Source organism: Oculina patagonica, chromosome 12, assembly GCF_052425735.1.
Source record: "Oculina patagonica isolate OP01 chromosome 12, crgOcupat, whole genome shotgun sequence".
Taxonomy (NCBI): domain Eukaryota; kingdom Metazoa; phylum Cnidaria; class Anthozoa; order Scleractinia; family Oculinidae; genus Oculina; species Oculina patagonica.
The window spans coordinates 20940759-20964420 of NC_135769.1; the positions used below are offsets into that span (position 1 = coordinate 20940759).

The 23662-nt window shown below is 37.8% G+C and overlaps 2 protein-coding genes across 3 annotated transcripts in view; both read right to left on the reverse strand.

Moving 5' to 3' along the window:
• Window positions 1–23662, reverse strand: part of LOC144633984 (L-xylulose reductase-like) — a 133913-nt gene that overhangs the window by 71268 nt on the left and 38983 nt on the right. The gene's annotated exons all lie outside the window — the stretch shown is intronic.
• LOC144633962 (uncharacterized) lies at window positions 1838–23423 on the reverse strand. 2 transcript variants are annotated; one of them, XR_013567128.1, is made up of 14 exons: window positions 23283–23423; window positions 22974–23177; window positions 19109–19281; window positions 16780–16874; window positions 12087–12176; window positions 11508–11597; window positions 10795–10846; window positions 10052–10137; window positions 9331–9512; window positions 8310–8416; window positions 7512–7653; window positions 6260–6687; window positions 3652–5663; window positions 1838–3618 (listed from the first exon to the last, which is right to left on the reverse strand). XR_013567128.1 is itself a non-coding variant. In XM_078492897.1 (13 exons), the coding sequence occupies exons 2-13, from the start codon at window positions 23054–23056 to the stop codon at window positions 4333–4335; spliced, it is 2859 nt and encodes a 952-aa protein (XP_078349023.1). In that variant the 5' UTR covers window positions 23057–23177; window positions 23283–23423; the 3' UTR covers window positions 1838–4332. The 2 variants fall into 2 exon arrangements, 1 of the variants encoding a protein (XP_078349023.1); XM_078492897.1 differs by having other exon boundaries at window positions 1838–5663.

Genomic DNA, 23662 nt, shown 5'->3' on the forward strand with positions numbered 1-23662 from the left:
CTATATTACTATAATGACATTGGCTGCAATTTGTCTTGCTGTCATTTTTAAGTGATGGCTATCACTTAATGTCGGGATGCAAGTTGGGGTATATCAGGATTAGACCTCGTTCCCAGGGTCCTCTCCATCTCTCCTTCAATTCACTGGATCTTTTCCTACTTAACAGTTTTGTGAAGAACTGGTTTATCTGCAGTAGTATCAGTATGCAGTGTGATTGATACATTGCGTGCGGCACAGACCCCAAGTGCTCATTTCTTTGTGGTATAGGTATTTGTGAAAGGGAATACTTCTTTGCAACCTGTATTATCGGCAAACTATGTTTGTTTGTTTTGTTTTTTCCTGTTAAAACAGAGACTTTGGGTAAGGAGAGAGTGTTGGAAAATAAGTTATTGGATTCGATTAGAAAAAAAAAACGCATAACCATAACATCCGAAAACTCTAACGATCACAGTGGGCTTATTTGAAGATGATCTAATGTGCATTTTCCGAATATAAGTGAACAGAATTCGAAATCAAGGACGGCATTTGACCTTTATATAGTACTACTAGCTCATGCCCACGCCAGGTATCGAATGTCGTTTACGAAATGTGACTCTTAAATGTAACGCAAATTTTGTTAAAGCAGCAACAACAAAAAACAACAGGATATCTAAAATTAAATATACGATTCCTGTAATATCAAATTAAAATTCTTAAAATTCTGGCGAGTCAGTCAAATCAGTGGCACGCTTCACAAGTTGTCAGCTACTTTTAAAAAATATTAAAGAGGCGCTTGTCACGAGAAACGTCATCACTTCTGCATGCATTGCGTGCCGTTTATTGCATTTTGCAGTTTGTCTACAAAATTATGACTGGTAAGTTTGAGTTCCTCAGCGCGCCTTACGTCACGTGCGTGCTTTACGCGCACACTGATCGGTCAATATTGTACCGGGAAATCCTCGCTGCTTTAACCACGTGTTTTCTCTGATTGGTTTAGAAATGTTGCAGGAGGGGACTTCAACAACATATCCGTTTTCTCGATATTGGACTGGAACTACCGTAGCTTGTAATAAAGGCGAAGGTGGGAGAATGCTTTTAATGCTATGAACTAAAACTCTTTTTAATGCTAATCCCCCGCATTAGCCTCCATTACATGTGCAGTTCCATTCCAATGCGGAGAATACGAATATAGTCTATTGAGTAGAGGGGGACTGAAGGGCAGGAGCCCGGGAGAAAAGGGGCGGGAGAAGGGAGGGCGAGAAACGGGGTTACCAAGGTGGCAGGAACCGGGAGAAATTGAAAAAAATGTCACAACGATTCGTTATGTTTTACAAAAGAAATGGAACAAAGAGGGAACCACTACGCGAAGGGGCGGGAAGCGGTCAAGCGAGAGAAGAAGTTCGGGAAGCAGACGGTCAGACCCCCCCCCCCCCTGTCCCCCTCCACTATTGAAAACTGCTCATGGAAAGAACTGATGTCGGCTGTTCGCTCAAAACTTAACTTTAATAAAGGCAAGAAATTGTTCCTTGATGGGTGGAATAAAAAGTTCTCTTTATGGAATCTAAATTTAGAAAGCAATTTGAAATACTGTTGCAACAAGATGCTTGCCATCGCTAGTCTTCTTCCTACTGGCTCCTATTTTTTGCCGAATACAGTCCTACAAAAATCAACGCGTTCAGTGTTTCACGAAGCACAATGAGGATAGTCTCTTTCGAAGCCGTTAGTTAGGCCGTCACGCAACGCTCGGCAAGTGGGGAGAAGTGTTGCGTGACGACTCAAATAACGCAACGCTCCCTTGGTGGGAGAAGCGTCACGTGACGACACAAATACAGCTGAAATGCATGACAATGCCCCAAAGAATTATAAACAGCTACAATTTAACTTGCACTGGGCAAAATGGCTTATGTCTAATACAAGAAGAACTCGAGATAAAATACCATTAATCAATTATGTACATATAATACACGATTGATCATATATTGGATATATTATTATATACAGTAATAAGCTTTTTTATAATCAAGATTACGTTCTCGTGTCAATTGTACTATTAAATTATTAAACTAATGTAAAAATCCAAGGTTACAAATGAAATATAAATGCAAATGAACGCAAAACCAATAGATTTACTGGCGAGCTACAATATCAGACAAATATGACAGAACACCTTGTTGGATGTTGATAAGAATGACCTGGGACTTCAAAGGGAATGTGAATCTGCATAAAGCGGTTTTCACTTGAATGTCGAAAGTAAGTCGCGTTTGCTTTGGTGCTTAGTGATTGGTTTAAAAAAACTCGCGCCACTTTCTCAGCCAATCAGAAATAAAACTAAACCCATTTGTGACGCGCTCACACACGTTTTCCCGCGCTTGGCGTCGGCTACATGGGTTTGCTTCGAGTTCTGATTGGCTCAATGGATTGTCTGTGTCCTTTGTGATTGGCCGGTTGTTACTTTGGCTTTGGTTTGACGACACTCAATCGAAAATCGCTCTATTTGCTAACAATGATTCTCCTTAGAAGCGGGCACGCTCAGGGCAAAGTCAAGTTACTTCAAATCAAATGCAATAACCTTGAAATAACTTTTCACTAAAGCAGAAAAATATCAAAGAGGTATCAATAAACAAGAAGCGAACGAGGATGGTTGAAGATTGGGGAAGATGGAGACGTATTACGAACAAAGAACTTGCAAAGATCGACAGGGGCCGCCATCACGTGTCCGCTTCAGAGGTGCCAGTAAGAGGAAGCTCACTGAATGCGTGCGCATTCTGTTCTACGGTCAAGTGTCCTTGCTAATTATGTTTGATCTATAAGTTAACGTTATTATGATAATGATTATGATAATGGACCCGTACTTATCATAAAACTCTTGTCATAAATTAAGTGTATAGTTTGCTCACAGGCCAGAAGGACCACACTGCTTAATTTGGTTTTCAAGTATTTTTTTCAAGTTGCTCTAACAATTCTCCAGTACCCATTAAGATTTATACTCCTAAGCGAGGCCACCTCGAGGCACTGTGAGAGTAAAAAGTCTAAAAACACAACACCTACTGATGGTTATGGTATAAATGCTAAATAACGAAATGTGCTGACTACATGACTGCATGGTTGGCTAACCGAGATGAAAATATACTCTATACTTGTCATCTACAGACCCATTTCTTACGGCGCACCGAAATAACCTGTTTTAGACTTGCCAGAAGACGAGAAAGACTTTTGTTTTAACAAAGTTCAGGTAAACGCTTGCGTTTTACATATTTTATAGACACTATAGCGTGTCAAACACGCAGGGTTTGACACCTCTTTCAATTATGCTCGTATTTCTACAACTCAGCTGTATTTGAATGTTGCATGTTACATAACTCTTAATTAGACGCGATAATATCTCTTTATGAGTGATTTTCATAAAACTAATTAAATGTCCTCATACAAATATCTGGTCTTGAGTTCTGAGACGTGGTATTTTAGCGAACAGCCCCCATTTTCACCTTTTCTATCGACAATCTACCGACTAATTCACCGACAACGGGCATTCACTTTCTCCCAACAAACTTTTGAGAAACTACCGTCATTCAACCGACGAAATACCGAAAGGCTATCGACGCTTAACCGACAAACTACCGATAGACTATCGACATTCAACTGACAAACTACCGAAAGGCTATTGACATTCACCAGACAAACTACCGAAAGGCTACCGACATTCAACCGAAAAACTACCGATAGACTACCGACATTCTATGAAACTACCGAGGAACTATCAGCATTTTGCGGGAAGACTTCACACTTTCTACGGGCATTGTTAAGACTTCCAACATTTTACGGCCAGACATCTATCAATTCTGCAGACAAACATCCGGCTTTCTTCGTTCCTCAGACTACCAACAATCTTGACTACCGAAAAACTACCAACAGCTAATCAACGGATTACCGACCAGCTGGCGAATTTCTACCTACTACCGACATACTACTAACATTCCACGGGCATTCCACAAACAAACAACCCGACCAACCAGCCACAGATTCCAAACAACAAACGAACTATCAACAACTCTTCGGCTAAAGTTGGCCAACACTTGAGCCACAGGTGAAAATCTGGAGCTGCTCGCTATGTTTACCCGAAGCCTCGCTATTTCTCTTGCACTTTAAGTACAAATCAACCCTTGTAATGAAGGACTATCACCGGCTGCACACTCCGTGAACAGCTCGTCCTCTTTCTTATAACACATACCTAGCTTTCGTTTAAACAGGAGCAGTTGTTTACAGATGAAGAATGAGTGGTCATCATTTGATTCTCTAACGCCTCCACTTAATGCCGTCTTCATGTAAACAACAGGTAGAGTTTAAACTAGTTAATCACAAGGTTAGCATCATTTTCAGCAAGCTGTTACCACCTGATTGGAATGTTTGATCCACGCCCTCAGTACTTCCAGGTGTATTCTGAAAGTTCTGCTTTTGAAAGCTTTGTCCCATCGGCTGATTCAAGTGAATGCCATTAGGAGGAAACACATTCGCTGGATGCACGGATTCCGTGACGTTAGCGTTGTGGAAACCGTTGTGGTACTTTCCAGAATTTCTATAAGGAGCCATATGTTCCACACACAGGCTGGGAGTTAGTTCATCCACACTTAACACGTCTTCAATCGGAGGAAATTGCACGTTCTGAGTTAATTGAGCAGTGTCGGTTGATGAAAACCACAGGCCGGTGTCTTGCCTTGGTATTCCTGTGACACTTGCATTTGTTGGTATTCCTGTGACACTTGCATTCATGATAAAATCATGTCTAAGGTGATTTCCAGTAGTGGGACCAGCTACCTTTGAGAAACCACCTTCTCTTTCAGCGGGATAAGGTCCATTTTGGGTAGTCTGGTATTGCGGTTGAAAAGAATGATGAAGGCTTCCCTCTGGTGGTGGGAAAGCTGGAATAAACTCCGAACCATTTTGCAACTTGTTGAAGCTGTCGATACTTACTGGCAGTGGCTGTTTAGGAATGTCCTGTCTGTTTACACCGTTTGTAAATGAGTTGGTGGGATTCACGTGGCCATTTATGTCTGGTGGAAATGGGTATATAAGGGTACTTGTATCAGGCTGTTGAGGTCTGCCAAACTGTGGACCATTAGCGAGACCTTGTCCCATCCCTGGAACACGACAATCATTTGATTGAAAGGATGGTGGCATTCCGTTCTGCGGTGGATAAGTACCCTGACCTCTATTATCTTGCTGGTAGCTTATTTCTGTCAGCACTGGCGATCTCTCTACGGGATAATCCGCCCAAAGCGGAGGAATATCATGAATGGTTTCTCCATTTACCCTAACGTTGTTGTCAGTTTGGTGCACATTTGATAGAGGGTTTGCATCTGCACCCATCAGGAACTGCTTGATGAGGTTAATTTGTTCGTATGCAGAGTGATTGCGTTTTGAGTCGATATGAGCAGAACCGCCATTCCTGTGTTCCGTCTTGAAGCCGTAAATCGTTCCATCCTGCGCTATGCTGGGCTTCTCCTCCACTGGGGACCTGTTCAGGTGTTGTGAGCTAAACATGCACGACTCTGATGAGCCTGTCGAGAGACAAAGAGATGGCAACAAAGGCCCATTGCTTTCAGCTGCAGTGGTTGGACTACTGTATTCGATGATCTCAATGTCCTTTGAATCTTCTAACATCTCTTCATCAGGCATGACAGTCAGCTCTGCAGAGGCATTGCATTTGATACGATTAATTAGTACTGATGCAAGAAAGGGTTGTACAGCCTAGGTGTTATCGTTCAAAATCCCTCCACCCCACACGAACCCATTCGAGATTACAAGTTTTGAATAGCAACCCCACCCCAGTAGCTAAACAAGTTCGACCACTTAATTTCGTTTGGCCTGAAACTCGCATGAACTTTCAACAACTCTCATGCACTCTCCATAAGTTTGAACCTATTGAAGCTTTTCTCGAGAGCTGGTACAATTTTTCATCACAATATACAACTACAATGTTTCATACTGGTTCGTTTCGGTAATTGTCTTAGATCCAAATTCTCACTCTTGAACAAAACACCACACTACTGTCATGAAAAAACATGAAAGTCTGCTAGTTTCAGAACGGAATCAGTGACTTAGTAGACTGAAATGAAAAATGCAGAAATACTAGTAATCAACACATACCAGAATGAAATCTGTACAGTATGAAAAAACATGACAACAGAAGAACCCGAAATTACATTCTGAGGATGTCTACCGTGTACATGTAAACATACATCTTCAACGCTGTTACAAAACAACTGATATTTTATCAACCAACCTTGCCGACCACTCATGCCTTCATTCTCCCTTGCTGAAGGTGGAAGTTGTACAGTTGGTAAAAGAGGTCTGCCAGGTGGAAAGGGTCTGCCTGGTGCAAGTGCTCCACCCAGTGGAAACTGTCCATCCGGTGGATGTGCTTCACCTTGTGCACATGGTCTGTTTGGTGGAAGTGGTCCATCTGGCATATGTGGTCCACCCACTGGACATGGTCTGCCCTGTGGAAGTGGTACACCTGACGGAGGTGGTCCGCCTGCAGTGAGCATTGCTTCTGGTGGTGCACCTTTTGGAAGTTGTGCATCTTGATCACTCTCCTTGGCAGGTGACCTGTCATCTTCACTCATTGGAGAAGGAAGACCCTTGTGCTTAGCCTTCCATTCACACATTATTTCATACGTTATCTTTCGATAGTAAGGGCCTTGGTCATCGCTAGAATGATAAAGAGATGAAAGGTTAATGTAGTTTAAAGTATCCAACTATGTGAAGGGATCACATCAAATGATCAATGAGGAAGTCCAACTACAACGTTTCAGCACACTGATGCAGGTTAAGTGTTAAGAACTAGAAGCACATTCTCTAGGAATAAGAGTTTATATGCTGCTGTCGAACATCAACTCTCAGGGTCATCTTTTTCAAAAATATAATGGGGAGAAAAGATAATGGGGGCAGAGTTGAGATGATCTCAACCATCAAGTCTCACATACTGATAAAATTTCGATACAGCATTCTCAGTGCGCGACGCGGCGGGGTGTTGCTTTCGAATACACTCTGAAGAGTGCTTTTAACCACCAAATTTCTATAGATAACTCTAAGCCATTGCGTTATCCCCAGGCTTTCAAATGTTCCAAATTTAAAGGTAAGGATAAAACTTTACAAAAGATGAAATTTGCTGATGTGAATGTTACTGATTGTAATGTACCATAATATAATATGCTGCAAGGCTGCAAATAATTTTTTCACTTGAAAGGACATACTAAGACACCATCATGGTCGGACAAAACAAAATTGTGATCGGACATTGCCAAAAATTAAGTGGTTGAATTTTTATTCATCATTGCCGTAAACTGATTTACGATCAAAAAATTGTCCGGACATTATGTCTGACCACACTTGGCATCTCGTCAGACATGAGCAAATTTTGGTCAGCCAATGTCTGATGACCAACTGTTATTTGCAGCCCTGTGCTGCAACCTCAACTTGGAAGGTGTCATCACATTATGACATGTTTACAATACATGAAACTTTTGACTTACTTCAAAAGAACATTTTCAGCAGTTATGCACTCTGGCTTATCATTTTTGTCATACAGAGTTCTTGCCTTCCCTCTGACCCACTGGTACACCCCTTTACCATTTGTCAGTCGAAACACTATATCAGTGACGCCATCAACAGTAACTGCAATGGAACAAAAAAGACAATGAAATCAAATCTCTGTAGGACTATAAAAGGCCTCTATTTATAGCTCTGGCGGAGTTTTTGAAACATCCTTGAGAATTTTTTTAGCATTTCAGTAGACATGTGCAATCCTAAAACAACTTACAGTCGTGCCAAGTGAAGCGTACCCCCCTAGAGTACATTAATGATTTGATTATTTGAAATTTGAATCTGTTAGTCAATTTCAAGAATGCATTCATCTTATTAAAGATAAAAGCACCAATCAGTGTTCAAATCAACATCTAGTTTCTGATCGCAGCGGCCCGATTTGAATTAAAGCGAAGGTGAGGAATTGAATCCTCTGACAAAGACAGGTTCTCATATAATTGGGTTTTTAAATGTTGCATGATTTGTCATCAACCTTCAAAGTTTGTAGGGTGTCAGACAACGTTTCGCACAAGCCATCGTGAAGTTGAACTGTAGCCTGCTTAGCAGACAGAGTAAACCACTTGGAAAAAACAGCTTCATTTTTATAACTAAAGGAAAACCTAGAATGGCATAAATTCATTGTTTTTTCTTTGAAAAAGTATGCTTACTACTAGAGTTGTATTTAAATGAAAAGTATTATTTGAAAAATCTTAAAGAAAGAATTAGTTGAAGCAAGAAAAATAACTCACGTTGTTGATGGGCCAACATCAAGCATGGAATGTCGTCAGGATGAGCAACCATGTAGCCAGACAAATTGTGAGCCTCCTTGTCGCTATAGAACAAACTCTTTTGTCCTCTGTTAATACAAAGCAGTCAAGAACATTTTTAACGTGATTATTCAGTAGTAAAATGGAGAGATCATGTCCAAAAAAAAAATAAATTTCATAATTATATTAATGTCATTATTATATGCACGATTGCTTGCTAAATTCACCTTTCAGACGATATTATCTTTTTCTGCACTGGGCATTCAACTGGTCTCATTTACCAGTATTTTACAGAAAAAATGTTACTGCTCAATTTAAAGCAAAAATAAAAATAATAGGCCATCATTTACCTCTCTGAGATAAAGAAGGTACAATTTTTTAATGCACATTCTGTCATCACACATGAAATTATGCACAGAAAGGATGCGTAACGCCATACTAAACAAAGACCATTTAGTGCTATTTAGCACTGCTTTGCTAATTGAGGACACTCAAAATAAGCAAACAAAACATTGTGAATGGAACAAAACCATGCTAAGAATCACAGACTAGTGGAAGGCTGGCCAGTTGGCTATGTATAAAGCATAGCTGAGGAGTCAAACTCGAACTACCCAGAACAAATTCAGCTAGTGGCAGGTGGGTGGAGGATTTGATCCAGGGACCTCCAGATTTCAAATCAACCAACCTTAATCACTTGGCCATGACACAAGAAGCTCAGAATCAGACTCGAATATTTAACAATTATTTCACGAGTGGGCACTGGATATGAGTTTGCTAAAACGATCTCATATCCAACAAGCGCAAGCGGAATAATTGTTTTTTTAAAAATGCTCAAAGAACTGCATTATTTTAGCTCCCAATCTGTTTTCATTGATGCCCATCGGCTACCACATTGTTTGGTCAATGGTATATGAGCTCATATACCATTGCATGTTAACCAATCAAAACATAGGAATTGCAATATACAGGCCATTGCTAGTTTTTAATAATTGGCAACATTTACCTGTTGTCCAGCTTGCGTATCCTGAGATCAAGACCCATCTTACAGCTGTACATTTGAAGTAACTCTTTAGGAGTACTTGTAAATGGGTTGGCAGGGTTGACAGGAGTACACAGGGCAAAGAACCCATACTGCTTCATTTTACCACTCAGCAGGGGCTTAATGTGGCCATCAAATTTAAATGACTGTATTGTAAAAAATAATGATAAAAAACATCAAGATAAATAATGATTAAATAAAAAAAAAAATCAACTTTGTTTTTATGAGGGTTGCATGTAACAGTCTTTTGACCGATGAACCTGTGGCCCTCGGATTCCTGATTGAATTAGAATTTGGAAGTGTTGGCAGTTTCTGGAGGGAGGAAAACTGGAGAACCCATAGAAAAACCATCGGAGCAAGGATGAGACCAACTCAACCCACATATGACGCTGGGTCCAGGAATTGAACCCAGGCCACATTGGTGGGAAGCAAGTGCTCTAACGACTGCGCTATCCCGTCTCCCTCTGACTACTGGGTAAAAAGATGAAAACATGCACTTTTTTGGGGAAACAAAGAACATTGACTCATCAGGGCTTGGAAAAAAAAATAGTTCCAGCTCGCCCTTCAGACAAGCAGCTTTCAAACTTTGCCTTGATCAGACAAAAGTTAGTCAACTGTACACTCCAGTTTGTGTACTTACATAATTACAAATAACTGAACATTTTTACTATTGTTCACCACCTACCCTATAATAAAAGGGGCTAACATGGCTTGACTGTCTTCCAGCATGGCATTTGATGCTACAGAAACACACTTGGGGAATTGGTTGCTCTGGAAACAAAGATTATTACAGGTCTATAAATTTTTCCTAAACAAGTTAATTTTAATGACTTACTATATGTACAATATGTAACCTGCATAAAATAACCTGCTTGGAATAAATCATGTGGGTTTGTTTGGAAAATTTCGGATGATCTGGAACTTACAAGTGTTTCCCAATGATTTCAGATCTTCACATGTAGAAATTGGAAAGTACCGGATATACTTTTTTAACAACCTGCTTGCACCTGCACTAAAGAGGATGTACTAAAATTTGGAGACAAACCAAATGCAGAGGTTTGGTACTCAGCCAACCAAACATCAGGGCCTGGTTATCTTAAGGGTGGACAACACTATCCACCGGATAAATTGCTATCCTGTGAATATCAAATATATAAGTGTTAACAAAACAAACAATGCTATCCACTGGATTGTGATTTATTCAGTGGATAGCATTGTCCATCATTTGAACAACCAGGACCAGAAGCCCAATGACGTCACAATTTGAAGGCTATAAGCTGCAATGAACCAGCATTTCATCAACAATACTCTTTCAGTAGTTGTTTCATGCTATGGAAACCAGGATAAGATAAAACACAGCGTAGGCCTGCAGACTTTTTGATAGTTATTTTATATCATCATCATCATTATTAAAACACATATCAATACCTTCGAACTGTTGACAGTCAAGTCCAAGTCCATCATCCAGCTCCATAATCCTCTGAAAAAAGTTAAAATGAGATTATGAGCAAACAAACAAACAGACCAAACTCAACTCGGGACTTCAGATAAAATCTCACTTTAGAAATGGGTTTCTTTCAATATTTTGGAATTTGGAAGTACAACTACATGTACATTGAGACAATGGGACATTCCAGTTTTTATCTGCACCCCCTCCCCCTTTGGAAGGCACGATTCCGACAGGTACCCTGTTCCCAATTCAGATTCTCACACCTGATTTTAAGTAAATTTAGATTCTGACACCCCTGAGATAGGTGTTGCTGCATAATGGAAAACTGAGAATCAGGGTTAAATGGCGATTCCGACACCCCTAATATAGGGTAAAATTGTGATTATAATGTAAATTGTGATTATAATGTAAAATTACGTTTCCAACACCCCTAATACAGGGTAAAATGGTGATTCTGATACCTGTCATTTACTCTAAATTCCAGATTCCGACAGGTTTCATTTACACCCCACTGAAATATGCCTTCCACGGGGGAAGGCATATTTCACATAATTATTTGCCTCAAGTGTGTCACCACATGAGGCAAAATGTTTTATTAAAGCAAACTTAAAATATTGGAGAAGATTCCATTGCCCTTTGTGATAAGACCCTAGATTTTGAAATAGTTGTGCCTTTGTTTTTTGCTACTCACTGCTCTTGCTGACCGACGTAGGCATCTCTCAAATCCTAAAACATCATCATGATGCACAAAATTCAGGAAGTTCTGGTGCATCAAAAATGTCTGTTGAAAAATAACACAGTATGTATCATAAAAAAGGCAAACTATTACAAGCATACTTCCTTTAAATGAATGTTTTAATGGAATGGTAAAGTCAAACCCTATTCACCAACCAAGCCCTGCAAAACTGGACCTTGCACGTTGAGCGGTGAAGTTAAAGGGGCCTAGGAATGCCTTTATCCTCTAACAATGCATTGCATGTATGTATGTGGGAAAATGAGCCATGGCTTCCAAAGTGGCTTCCAAACAAGCTGATGGCAAAAATTCCACAGCTACTTTGTAGATTTCTAAATTCTTTCAAAGGTATCAGGTATGTAAACTTAGAAACTTATAGTTTTCCATTTATACAATTTATTGCTCAAAGGATTTGAAGAGTGTGATTAAAATCTTTGACTTCATAAGGTCTTGTCTGCTGCCTACTACTCCAGCCATCTTGCCTACTACTCTTGAAAATCATTTTGACTGAGCTTCAGGCTCTTTTTTGTGAATTACCTGTGTATATCCAAGATATCTGTAGACATTTTCTGAGGCAAAGAAAACATCTCCTGTTTCAGACAGCACCAAGAAAAAAGAATCCAAAGCCTGATGATATAACAAGATTATTACAAAAATAAATATTTCACCAACATTGTAAAACATTTTTCATTATTAATAACTGGTAGCCTGTACCCTAAAAAATGCATGTTAAATACAATCAAAGTTAATAACATTAATGAATGGACAAAAATATTTTTGACTAGGAGTTAGCTGAACTGTACAAAGCTTTAACTTGGGGTGTCTTTACAGTTAACTGTGACACTGACGAGTTGTTGGTTTGATTTAGCCAGCACAAAATTTATTATTTGATGTGTAGCTTGCATGTAACAGTTGCAAGCAACTACAGTATGTATCATGTTCATTGGCTTTAACATATATGTACCAGTAATGTGTAAAGATTTAATATCATAGGCTCAAAATAGTGACATGAAAACTAAAAAATAAGTGGATGGCTATCCTTGACTTGGTAGCTATGCCCGAAGTTATTAAATTACATGTAACGCGCTAAATATTTGAACCCTGGCAATGTTGATTCTGAATCATTTAGGGTTGCTTTTGCCATCAGGGTGGCCTCCAGACCCCAGGGGGGTACTCCGGCTTGTAAATGATGGGGATGATCAAAGGATTTTTTTGGGTTTGAAATTTTCGATTCCGGGATTTTTTGGGTTGGAAAATTTGGCAAGTATTTTTTTGGGTGACTTGATTTAAATAGGGGATTTTTTGGGGTATTAAAAACGAACTTAAGCGCCTTGGCGCGGCCTTGGCGTATTTATGGTATGATGAACAAACAAACACGAGCATTCAATTTTTTATGGTTTTCTTTGTGTTATATTATTGTCCCTCCTGGCAATTTAGGGGTAATATTTGACAAGGGATTTTTTGGGATTTATTTTTTGGTCCAGGGATTTTTTTGGGTAATGTCGGAAGACTTAGGGATTTTTTTGGGTCCTGAGTTTTGCCTCCATTCGATCATCCCCGTCATTTACAAGCCGGAGTACCCCCCCCTGGGCTCCAGACTTCCCTCAGTAAGGTGTGGCTTGGTATAGTTTATATATTCATGTATCAAGCCCACACAAAGTACACTGTGCAGAGCCGGTGGGTAGCAGACTGTATCTGTCTGAGAATTGACACTTCAAAATAAGAGCAAAGGAGGACTAATAAATACTAATAAAGGATTTTGAACTCGACTTAACACAACAAACAAGGGAAAATGTAGAGTTGACTTATAATTTCATACAAATACACCAGAAAACAGGGTGTTCAGATTTGCACGAAGAATTTCAAAGTTTTGTGGAATGAGCATTCATGAATGAAAATAACAAGCCATGTCTTAGGATTCAAATAAAGATTTTCCATAATTTCTGTTGTTTATACAAAAAGTGTATGTTCCAACAACCAAACTCTGGAAGGACAATGAATTATCTCTCTTACAAACACCACATTATTGAAAAAGTATTTTGTTTTTCTCCATGTGCCATGCCAGAATCACAATCATGTGTTCTTTAATTCATGTTAAATTACCCTAAAACATGATTAATGACAGCAACACAGATGCCCTTTTCACATTTGTTCTTGAGGGAGGTGGGCAGACGTACTTAGGGTAAGGGCGATCTGTTTACGTAAGTATGTCGGCATTTTTTGATCTTCTGCATTAAGCATAAAGTGGTTTTTAAAATTTGAATTTTAAATCTGAAAATTAAATTTAGTCTGGAAAACTTAAAGATACAATTTATTGATACCAGCTGTGCCATTTAGTAACCGTAACAAATATGAGAGAAAATAGCTGCCAGCCAAATACCAGACATACAAATGCCTGAAAATTTCCAAATATTTTAATGCATCAATTGAAGCAGATTTTGAGCCATTTCCTTCCAAACTTGGCACTATTACTAAACTTTGTTTACTTTTTCCAGTTATAATAAATTTATTATTTGTTCATATCTGTTTTTAAATTGAATGAATTTCTAAAATTGAAAGTTAAAGAATGAAAAGACCTACAAAAAGATCCTACAGGCCAGGGGTTTCAAAATGTTTTGAAGTAGGTGTCAGCAACAGGAAGAGTAGGCGGCTGTGACAACGCCAAGCTTGTTTGTTGCGAGCTAATTGCTATGACCAGAATAACTGGCAACATATAATCAAGTAGCTGGCGGAACTTCGGCAGTCACCGTCTTGTTGTGAAAACCCTGACAGGCTATAATAATTATTACAGTATTATTTTGTTTGTCAAGAGTCACAGAGGATTATATTACCGGTATTTCACAATTTCTTCACTGCAGCTTAAGTAGTTAATTATTCTTGACCATGCAAAGCAAGTTTTCACCCCTTCATAATTTTGCCCCTTTATCATAAGATAATCATAACATTAAATATTTTTACAGGAGCTATCAAAATCCCACAAACCAAGAGGCACAAATATAAACCAACCATTTAGTTTAAAGCTTACTGTTTTTTTTGTCAATTCTCATCATGAAGGCAAAGATTTTGCATACATGTTAATTAGGGACCTTTATATCTTCCACGCTCACTAACATACAAATAATGCGACCAGTAGCTGTTTAAAAAGCTGAATTGTTGAACTTTCTAGTAAAGTAAATTCGTAAAAAACAAAAACACATTGTTTACTAGTCACCATGGCTTTCACAAATCATTTGTGCCTTCCATTTATATTGGTGGTTTGTAAAAGTTTAGTCACGTAGTTTAAGACTCCTGGTGCTAGCAACTTCACACTTGATTAACAAGATTGATTACATGATTGATTGACTTCACTTGTTTTGAAGTTGGATGATTATTAGCCATGAATTTGTAAATCAAACAGGCTTCAACCATGCAACTTTCACTATCCAATTTTCACAGTTGCACATGAAGTCACTTCTTACTAAATAGATTTAGTAAGAAGTGCAAACAAATTTTAGTAGTAGTTAGACACATTGAAAACTGTCTCAGAGTGCGTGAAACATAACATGTGCCATGGAAGGGAGGAATAAACTTTTACACAAGGGGGCAAGCCACATAAATTTGACCCCAAATCTAAATTTAGGTTAATGTTAATTTTTTTCTCTTTGAAATGCAAATCGACAATTTAATTTCTAGGACAATGATACATTATTAATAACAGCTTGACTTGACACGGCTGAGATGTTAATCACACATCCTGTCATCCACCCCTCTTAAACTCTTTTCATAATAAAAATTAAACTCACAATAGTTATTTAACTTGACAAATTTACTTCTTAATTTAAGCGGCCTTATATATTCAATATTAACCTTGATTTGAAACCATTAAACCTATCAATGACAAGCAGTACTCAGTATTTAATTAATCATTCATGATCAAAAATTATTTTTTTCTGTAACAATGCCAGCCAGTACTAAGCAAACGTGAGTTGAATATTGATTTGTTTTTACTCGTAACAGTTTTTGAATTTTGAGCATCTAAAATGTTTACAAAACTAATTTCAAATGCTTTTTGAGTAACCTTGAGAAAGACTAACAAGTTAGAGCCTTTAAAATTTTTGCACAATTTTTTGAACAACTCGGTTTTATCTGCAATTGTTTTTAAGGTCAGAGTAAGTTATAAAAAATACCGGTAATATGAAGTTTTGCTTGAAAGCAAATACCACAATAGGAAAAAACAAAAATAATTATATTGGTACCAATATTCTTAGTATTAGTACATGCAGGACACAGTATGCCAATTATAATTTATTGAAACTATAACCAATCAAAAAGAAACATGTAAGAAAGGCAGAAGAAGAAAACAAATGTTATAAATCTTCAACTCAGTATTACCAGTAAACCAAGAACACTAACAATGTGCAACTGAATTTGAAAAGTGGTCAATATAGGAAGGGGATGTCCAGGGGAGGAGCATGTATCTCCAGGAAATGAAGCATTTTTAAAGGTGTATTTTCCAGCATTTTCTAAAAAAAATAACAAAATAAAACAACAACAACAACAACATCAATAGGACACCCTGAGGTTTTTTCCGTTTTTAGGTTTTCAAGAGTTTTTAGATAGGGCAGCTAAACAAAAGTAACAGGCAGGCCTGCATCAGATAACCTGCTCAAAAATATCCTGCGCAGAGTAATGTTGCCTTACGACCAGTCTGTTAATACATTCATGTTGTTATTACAGCTGTTTTTTGGTACGAACAAAACCTCGTTACAGTCATTTTATTAATCTAAAAAATAAAAACCCTTTCTGCTCTGGTTTGTTAATATAGTCAACCACCACCTTTTTAAGTCCCCAGCTTTTATTTATTTTTTTTTTAATAATCTTTTTTATTAGGCCACTCTATGACAAGTGAGTGAGAACTGTCAATAGACATACTGTAGTTAAAATATTTTGTTCCGTAACAATTAAACTTGCTTGTGTCACAGGAGTCTCTGGGGATTTAAAATTCAATGATTACAGTCACAGCAATGTAGCCGGCCTATTAATATAGACACCCTGTTAATGTGATCAAGTTTTACTGCCAGTCTGCGGTGGTATTAACAAGGATCCACTGTACATACTTTCAAGCTAGAACAGCAGCTACTTTTTTCTCAAGTGACAGCCAATGAAGATTCGCCTGTTGCCCCTTTAACTGAAAAACTTATAGATGAATGCAATTGCGCAAATTGCCAAATAAGATATAAAAACTTCTCACCTCCAAAGAGATATCACTGACATTGATGTTACACTCTTCAAGTTTTTTGGTAATCTCATTTACAGCCGCTTCATCCCCTCTTCTCTTTCTCTTCCCTATTAAAATAGAAGTATATTTAACATAAGTGTACCAATTAGCGTTCATTTATTACTGCTTGACCTGCACTAAACTGCAAAAATTATCTTTAATTAATTTTTTAACTAGATTACATCCTTATTCACTTACACACTTAACAGCTTACATTCTTTTGGGCATTCATGAAAAATGTTTGAGAATAAAAAATTAGCAACAAGAAGATAGAACAATTTTTCTCCATGTCATCATTTATCAAATTAAATTAGAATACAGAGTTGAAGCTATATATAGTGCTCAGAGAAAAAAATGAAAATATTTGAGGTGTTAAAATCGTAAGACAGCTAATAAAAGCTTGAGGGCTGCACATGTATGTGCCAGAAATCAAGCAGAATTCAATCAGACTATCTAATTACATGTACATGTAGTAGTTTCCATATTTTACTGTAACATTTTTTTCTATATTTATCAAAGCTTAAAGGCTGCTTATAATTTATTAAATGTGCCAGAAATCAAGTGGAATTTCATCAGGCTACCTAAATTTTTCCATTATATTTATCTGTAACTTTTTTTGAAAACTTTTACAAGGTTTTACAAAAAATACAATAGGTCTATTTTCCAAAATGATATGTACTGTTATAGACATGATATAAACAGAATTTTGTACCGGTAAGTGCCAAATTGAATCGTGATAAATTGCAAGAACTGCAAGATTGGTGTTTCCTTGGGACAAAAAACGTAGCTAAATGACTGTACAAACTTTATTTTGATCACTCATTTTTTACAATATCACTAACAATTATGGATATTTATTTGAGTTTGTTGCATGTTTAGTATTCCCAGTTACTGAATTTATATATTAGTAACAATATAAATCACCACTAAAATTTGTTCAAAACTAACATAGAAAGCAGTCCTTTTTATTTACCAAAAAAAGACATTAAAATTGCATTACATGTACAGTAAGTGATGTATGCACACAATATTTTGTTAGTTTGAACCATAAAAATGTGGATAAAAATTAAGCAGACCCTACTGTCTATTTCTTAATGTTTTTTTTTTTTTTAACAGAGTTCACATTGTGACAATGGAGTCCATAAAATATACGTCAGATGTCCAGGCAGAAAAGGTTTGTGTGCATTCAATTGAAACAGATATTTTTGATCCTAGTACAATTGCTAAAAATACTAAAGAAAAGTTTGGGAGGAATAATACTATAAAAACATGTTAGACTGGACTTCAAGAATTTTTCATAAAAAATGTTGTATTCATCGTAGTACATAATAAAGTATTTTTCGTTTCCCGTTGAGGAACGCAACCGACGCAACTGCTAGTCTCATCAGGGATAGGTTGACTGGGCGTAGCTTATAGCACACGGCGCGCGTGTGCCGAAAGACGCTGTTGATTCGACTAAGCAAGATGGCGTTGTTTACAGGACCCGTAATGTGGCAAAGTTTCACGCAAGAGGAAGACCTAGCAAGATAGGACAAAGAACACGACCGGGACACCGACCGCACGCACCCAGACTCCGCCGTGCAGAGCAACCAACAACACGGACACTACCCGCTTTGGAATGAGGTAAAGTTTATTGATCGTGACTCGCACTGGTACACACGCCGGGTCAGAGGCGACACAAAGACTCACCCAATAAATCAACAGGGACAGTGGATGAAACCGAAGCCACGACAAAAAACACAACAAAGGAGAACTGTACGACTGCGGACCGCCGAGGGAGCAACAGTACACCAGCATGCAGAACACCGAGGACGAAATGCACCAATCAGAGCTGTTGAAAACCAACCAATCACAGCGCAGCGTGTGCTTTATAAGCTACGCACAACCAGCACCTTATCGCCTGATGAAGACTAGCAGTAGCAGCGCGTGCGATCTCCATCACACATGACTACGCGTGAGACAAACGAAATAATACTTTATTATAGTATTAATTTTGTTTTCATATACTGTGTTACAATCTGTGATCTGAGGCACTAATGCTAATGCGAAAAATCGCATTAGCACTGTGGTGATAATTAACCTTGGTTTTTTTCAGACGCTTGCGTGCAGGTTATGTTTTCTTATGTTTTCTTACATGTGTGCATAAGATGCTTATCTTTTTTTACCATATTCTTTTCGCTGAAAAAGGTATTTGACCATGCAATTAACTGACATTTAAACAACATTTATTTAACAAAACAAATTGTGGAGCAAAATGCATTAGGCACATAGAGGTGCCAAACATGCACTTATATAGACTCACCAGATTGGAGATAATTCTGAGTTTGGAAAAAGCTAACTGACAATTTCAACACTGTGAGCTTATCCAACTTCGACCTTGATTCCTCAGGCAGCGGAAGAAGACCTCCTAACTCTTCTAAAGTTGCATTTATCTTTTCTCTATGGCGTCGCGATGCACTCTGTGGCACTTTGGTCCTGTGTTTGCGACAGAATATAGTTTTAATTGAAAATAGTTACTATCACCATCGCACATTGTAATACAGTCGAAGCTCGAGCGGACACCCGGGACGAGAAAAAGTGTCCGCGGAGCGCCGCCGAATGGCCGGCGCCACGGGAGGGAAGATGCCGCACGGGAGCTCCAGACAAGTGTGTAAAAATGTACCGGACGGGAGAACCAACAGAAATAGTCGACACAAAAGTGACGAAGGGAAGAATAGAAAAAACAAAAGAGGAGATTTTTGGGTGTCCGCACGGGAGCAAAAACAAAGAAAAGCGGAGGTGCGGCCGCACAGGAATGTCGCAGAGAGAAAAAGAGGGGGGACGGGCAAACAAGGTGGCCGAGTAGAGCTGTCCGCTTACGGGAGTGTCCGTTGAGAGCTTCGACTGTATAACAAAATCAGAGTGGGAGACACTTTATGATATCTTCACCTTTCTTTCTGAAGTGAAAACAATTTAACATTTCACTTTAAAAATAATGAGAATCATTGATAGCAATTTAGAAACTTATAATCAGCATGACAAATTATGCCAAAAATAAAGGAAATGGATCATTATAATCATTCCACACTAAGTGCAGTGCGTTATTTTTAGCAAGTCGTTAGCAATGCAAATTAATGTTGTCTAATGGCTAGGATTACCAGCTGTGAATAACACATCTCTTGTGGTTTTACTTTCAAATATCTTAGCATGAACAAGTCATAAACACACTTTTTAATTTCATTTTGTATGGACCTTTAATTAAGTTACTGCAGCAGTAATAAATTAAAGATGGTGGGACTACATATGCACCGAACATCAATGGTTCTAATTTACAAATTCACAGACATCTGTTAGCCTACGGAAACAGACAGGTTTAACCATTCACAAAGAATATCTTGGGTATAAAATAAGATAACTTAGATCATATTTAGTTACATTCACTAAAGTGCCCTACACAAAAAATCATTTTTAATTAAAATACACAGGGGCAGGTTTACTTAATGATTCAAAGAATGCACACATAGTCAGTAAATAAAGGTATCGAGCCTGAACGTTCAGTAACTACATCAAGCTGGGCTAAGCAATGCCAAGAATGTCGAGTCCACAAAACACAGTATAGCTTTCCCATTCAGTCTAATACATCATTTTATTTCTAATTTCGGGTTTTGGTTTTGGGTTTGATAGTCAGTGATTTCTACAAGGCTAACACTTATCACGTCATAACAAATAACAATAATTTTGTTTCGGAATGTGTTAACTAACAATACAACTTCGTGATCATAGCCATGTGATTAGATGTGTTTTTTTTTTTAAATTCATATATAAATAAGACAAACAAGCAAAGCATAATGATCACGTAACAGACACATCTCTAAAGTAAACAGAGTTAAATTAACTCTTGGTTTGTTTCAAAAGCTATTTACTATTTAAGGCATCATTAAAAATAATGGTTACTAGTAATTTACGGACGTTCATTACTTCCAGGCTTACAGTTATGCCCTTGTCTCCCTGTATAGTGTAACTTAACTTTCTTTAGAGATTAATCCTGTTTCATTAGTCAGTAACTGCCGAACTAGATCTTACTCCTAAAATTACTTTTCTATTCTCCAGCTCTCAGAGACACTATTAATTTTGTTGTCAGTCTTCATTATGAACTCTTGGCAGGGTTTTTTTGTGTGTGTGCATGTGTGAGGCTTTATTCCAATTTGATATTGAAAGTGTGTTAATTGTCAGTAAGGCTTAAGGAAGGAATTTAGAGATGGCACTCTTGATGACACTTTAGTACCTTCAGCACTATGTATATTTCAGAGAATCTCGAGGAAAACTCTCTGGGATGTTTATAAAACAATGTGGGTCTAACTTTTCTCAGTGTATAGCCTGAATTGAATTTTTGGTCGAAAGAATTTTTTGCCTTTAAGTCTTAATCTAATAAGCAACTTAATATGTCTGCATAGTTCTAAAGATTATCAGTGAATTGTTCTGCAGATTTTCTCAAGGTTGAGCTCACTTCTCAAATGTTGCTCACAGAGTTTTCTATTGTTAATTAAATGCACTCTACAACTTGGAATCAACTCATTTTCACCCTCAGGCAACTTTCTAAAAGACTGATCACTCATCGACAATTGATGTGTCATCGATCCACTCTATATTTAAACACCAGCTAGCTTACAAGACCCATACCACCGCACAAGAACTAATTTTAGTTGCTGAAATTGTTTGTTGTTTCAAAAAATTTAAGACTCTTTACACCATCCCTCTGTTCAAGCTTAACATTAAATCTGATATCTGGGAATGTGTGGTTTTCATGCACTTTGCACTGCAGCCATTCATCAGAGCTGCCACTCCTCAAGAACAAACAGATTTTCAGATAAAAAAAAATATTATCACTCAAAATAACAATAAAGCTTTCTCAAAACCAACCCAACCCTTTGAATGCAAGCTTTGAAGGAACAGAAGTTTGAAGTTAACAACAGCAATACTGTTGCAACAGATGCAGAGATTAACCTGGAACATTTTCATAATTACATAATCACTTCACCAAAGGAAATTTAATTTTGAATTTAAAGTTTCAAGGACATCAGCTAATCAAGCCATGCACCTTCTTACAAATCCTCTGTGTAGCAGTTCACAATGAAAGATAAATTTTAAATGCATCATTAAGCATTTTTATCTTTTCTTTAACCATTCACCCAACATAAACAGGTGTGAAATAATAATTAGTGATTTTCTTGTAGGGACAACTCACAGAGAGTAAAGTGATTCACGCAGGGTGGCCACAACACTCCTTGGGGCTTCATTACACTTCCTTAACCTTGAAGCTAACACTGTCCCTAAAATACCCTTAATTATTGAAACCTTCTGGCTGAAACTAAAGTAAAATTCTAGAGTAAAAAGGAATGCATAAACACTTGATTCACCAATGAAATATTACAAAGGAAAGGAAAAAGAATACTTGCAAATGCAAAAAACATACATGAAGGTTCAAGTGTCTCATTAATTTGCTATGCCTATTTCCGCCACAGTCGTTCACAATCTTTCGCGGATAAGACAATTTCTTAAATAAACTAAATTAGGATGGCAAACTTTTATTTCATAATTTCCTTCTTCTACTTAATTTTCTCTCTTTTTCGGCTGCACTATCGTACCACTTCGCACCATCACCTAGCACAATAATCTATAAATTATACATTGTGAATTTTATCTTCACAATACACCTATTTTATACGTGCCGGTGCTAAAAATTATAAAAGATTGAAGCGTTTGATAATCTCTCCCATCACAAAACAAGTCAGCCGAGCGTAAATATATTTGACAGCGCAAAAGCTGTACAAATTAACGTGAATTTAATGAAAACATAGGCGTCTTTCACAGTTTCTTTGATTAATGACGGCTAGTTCCTGCAACAAAGCCACAAAACAGACTATTATATTTACTCGCTGGCGAAAATGGAAGTCTAAGAAGATTAGATCTAATACAGGCAGCCAAAAGAATGAAGTTTCGCTCGCTCGATTTTCCCTCCTAGAACTTTAGATCACCCCACTACAAACGTTCATGACTGCAGTCAAGCGACCTAAATGCAGCTAGAATAATGAATTCTATAATTGCGTGCTTGAGAATGCAGTGTGAACTTAAATTACTAAGGTGACACCTTTCTACGTTTATTTATAGTCGGACATGAATTAGCTCACCTATCTTGTTCAGTCGCTGGGTCGCTCGCAATTTTCCGTTTTCTGTCTTTTCCGCCAGGGTTTACACCACCGTTAGCTTTCATTGTACTGATTTTCCGCGATAACTTAAGGCATCACAAGCACTTACATCCTTCTTGGCTAGCTACACCGATCGATGGACCGCACAGAATTCTTCAAGTCGCCATCTTCCCGAGCTTTGTAGGTCTGTCAAAATCACAATATAGCCACGCATTAGCCCCTTCATTTGCAAACAGAATGATATCAGACATCGCCTTAGTCATGTAAACAACGAAATCCGTTTCTATTTACCTCAAAGAATCGCGAATTTGTTCACTTTAAACCCTTTGAAAAGACTTACTCTCTAACCAGAACTTGCGATGCGGCCTTTGGAATCCCACCGCGAGCCAAATGCGTGATACCATGTATTGATAGCGCGGCCAAATAGACTGGGTCTGGTCTCGGAGACAATAGCAGTATTGTCTTACGCGTATTTATCTTTTAGTCGAAATTTTCTGGTCATAAAACAAATTTTGATATTTTTTATTTCGTTTGTCTGGTTCCTTCTTTCATTTTTCGCCTCTTGGAGATTAAATTTCTTTTGTTCCCTTTCAAAGAAACTACCTTTTTATTACGTGAGAATGCGTTCTTTACCCGACATTTTCTGCTTTCACCAATGTTTATTTTACATT

What these genes read in the sequence shown, in the direction of transcription:
- LOC144633962 (XM_078492897.1), bottom strand. Translation starts at nt 23,056, where the DNA reads ATGAAAGCTAACGGTGGTGTAAACCCTGGCGGAAAAGACAGAAAACGG. An exon ending in TACGTCGGTCAGCAAGAGCA is followed by an intron (nt 10,847 to 11,507) that starts GTGAGTAGCAAA and finishes AACTTTTTTCAG; the next exon opens with AGGATTATGGAGCTGGATGA. An exon ending in GATGTTGGCCCATCAACAAC is followed by an intron (nt 7,654 to 8,309) that starts GTGAGTTATTTT and finishes GTTCCATTGCAG; the next exon opens with TTACTGTTGATGGCGTCACT.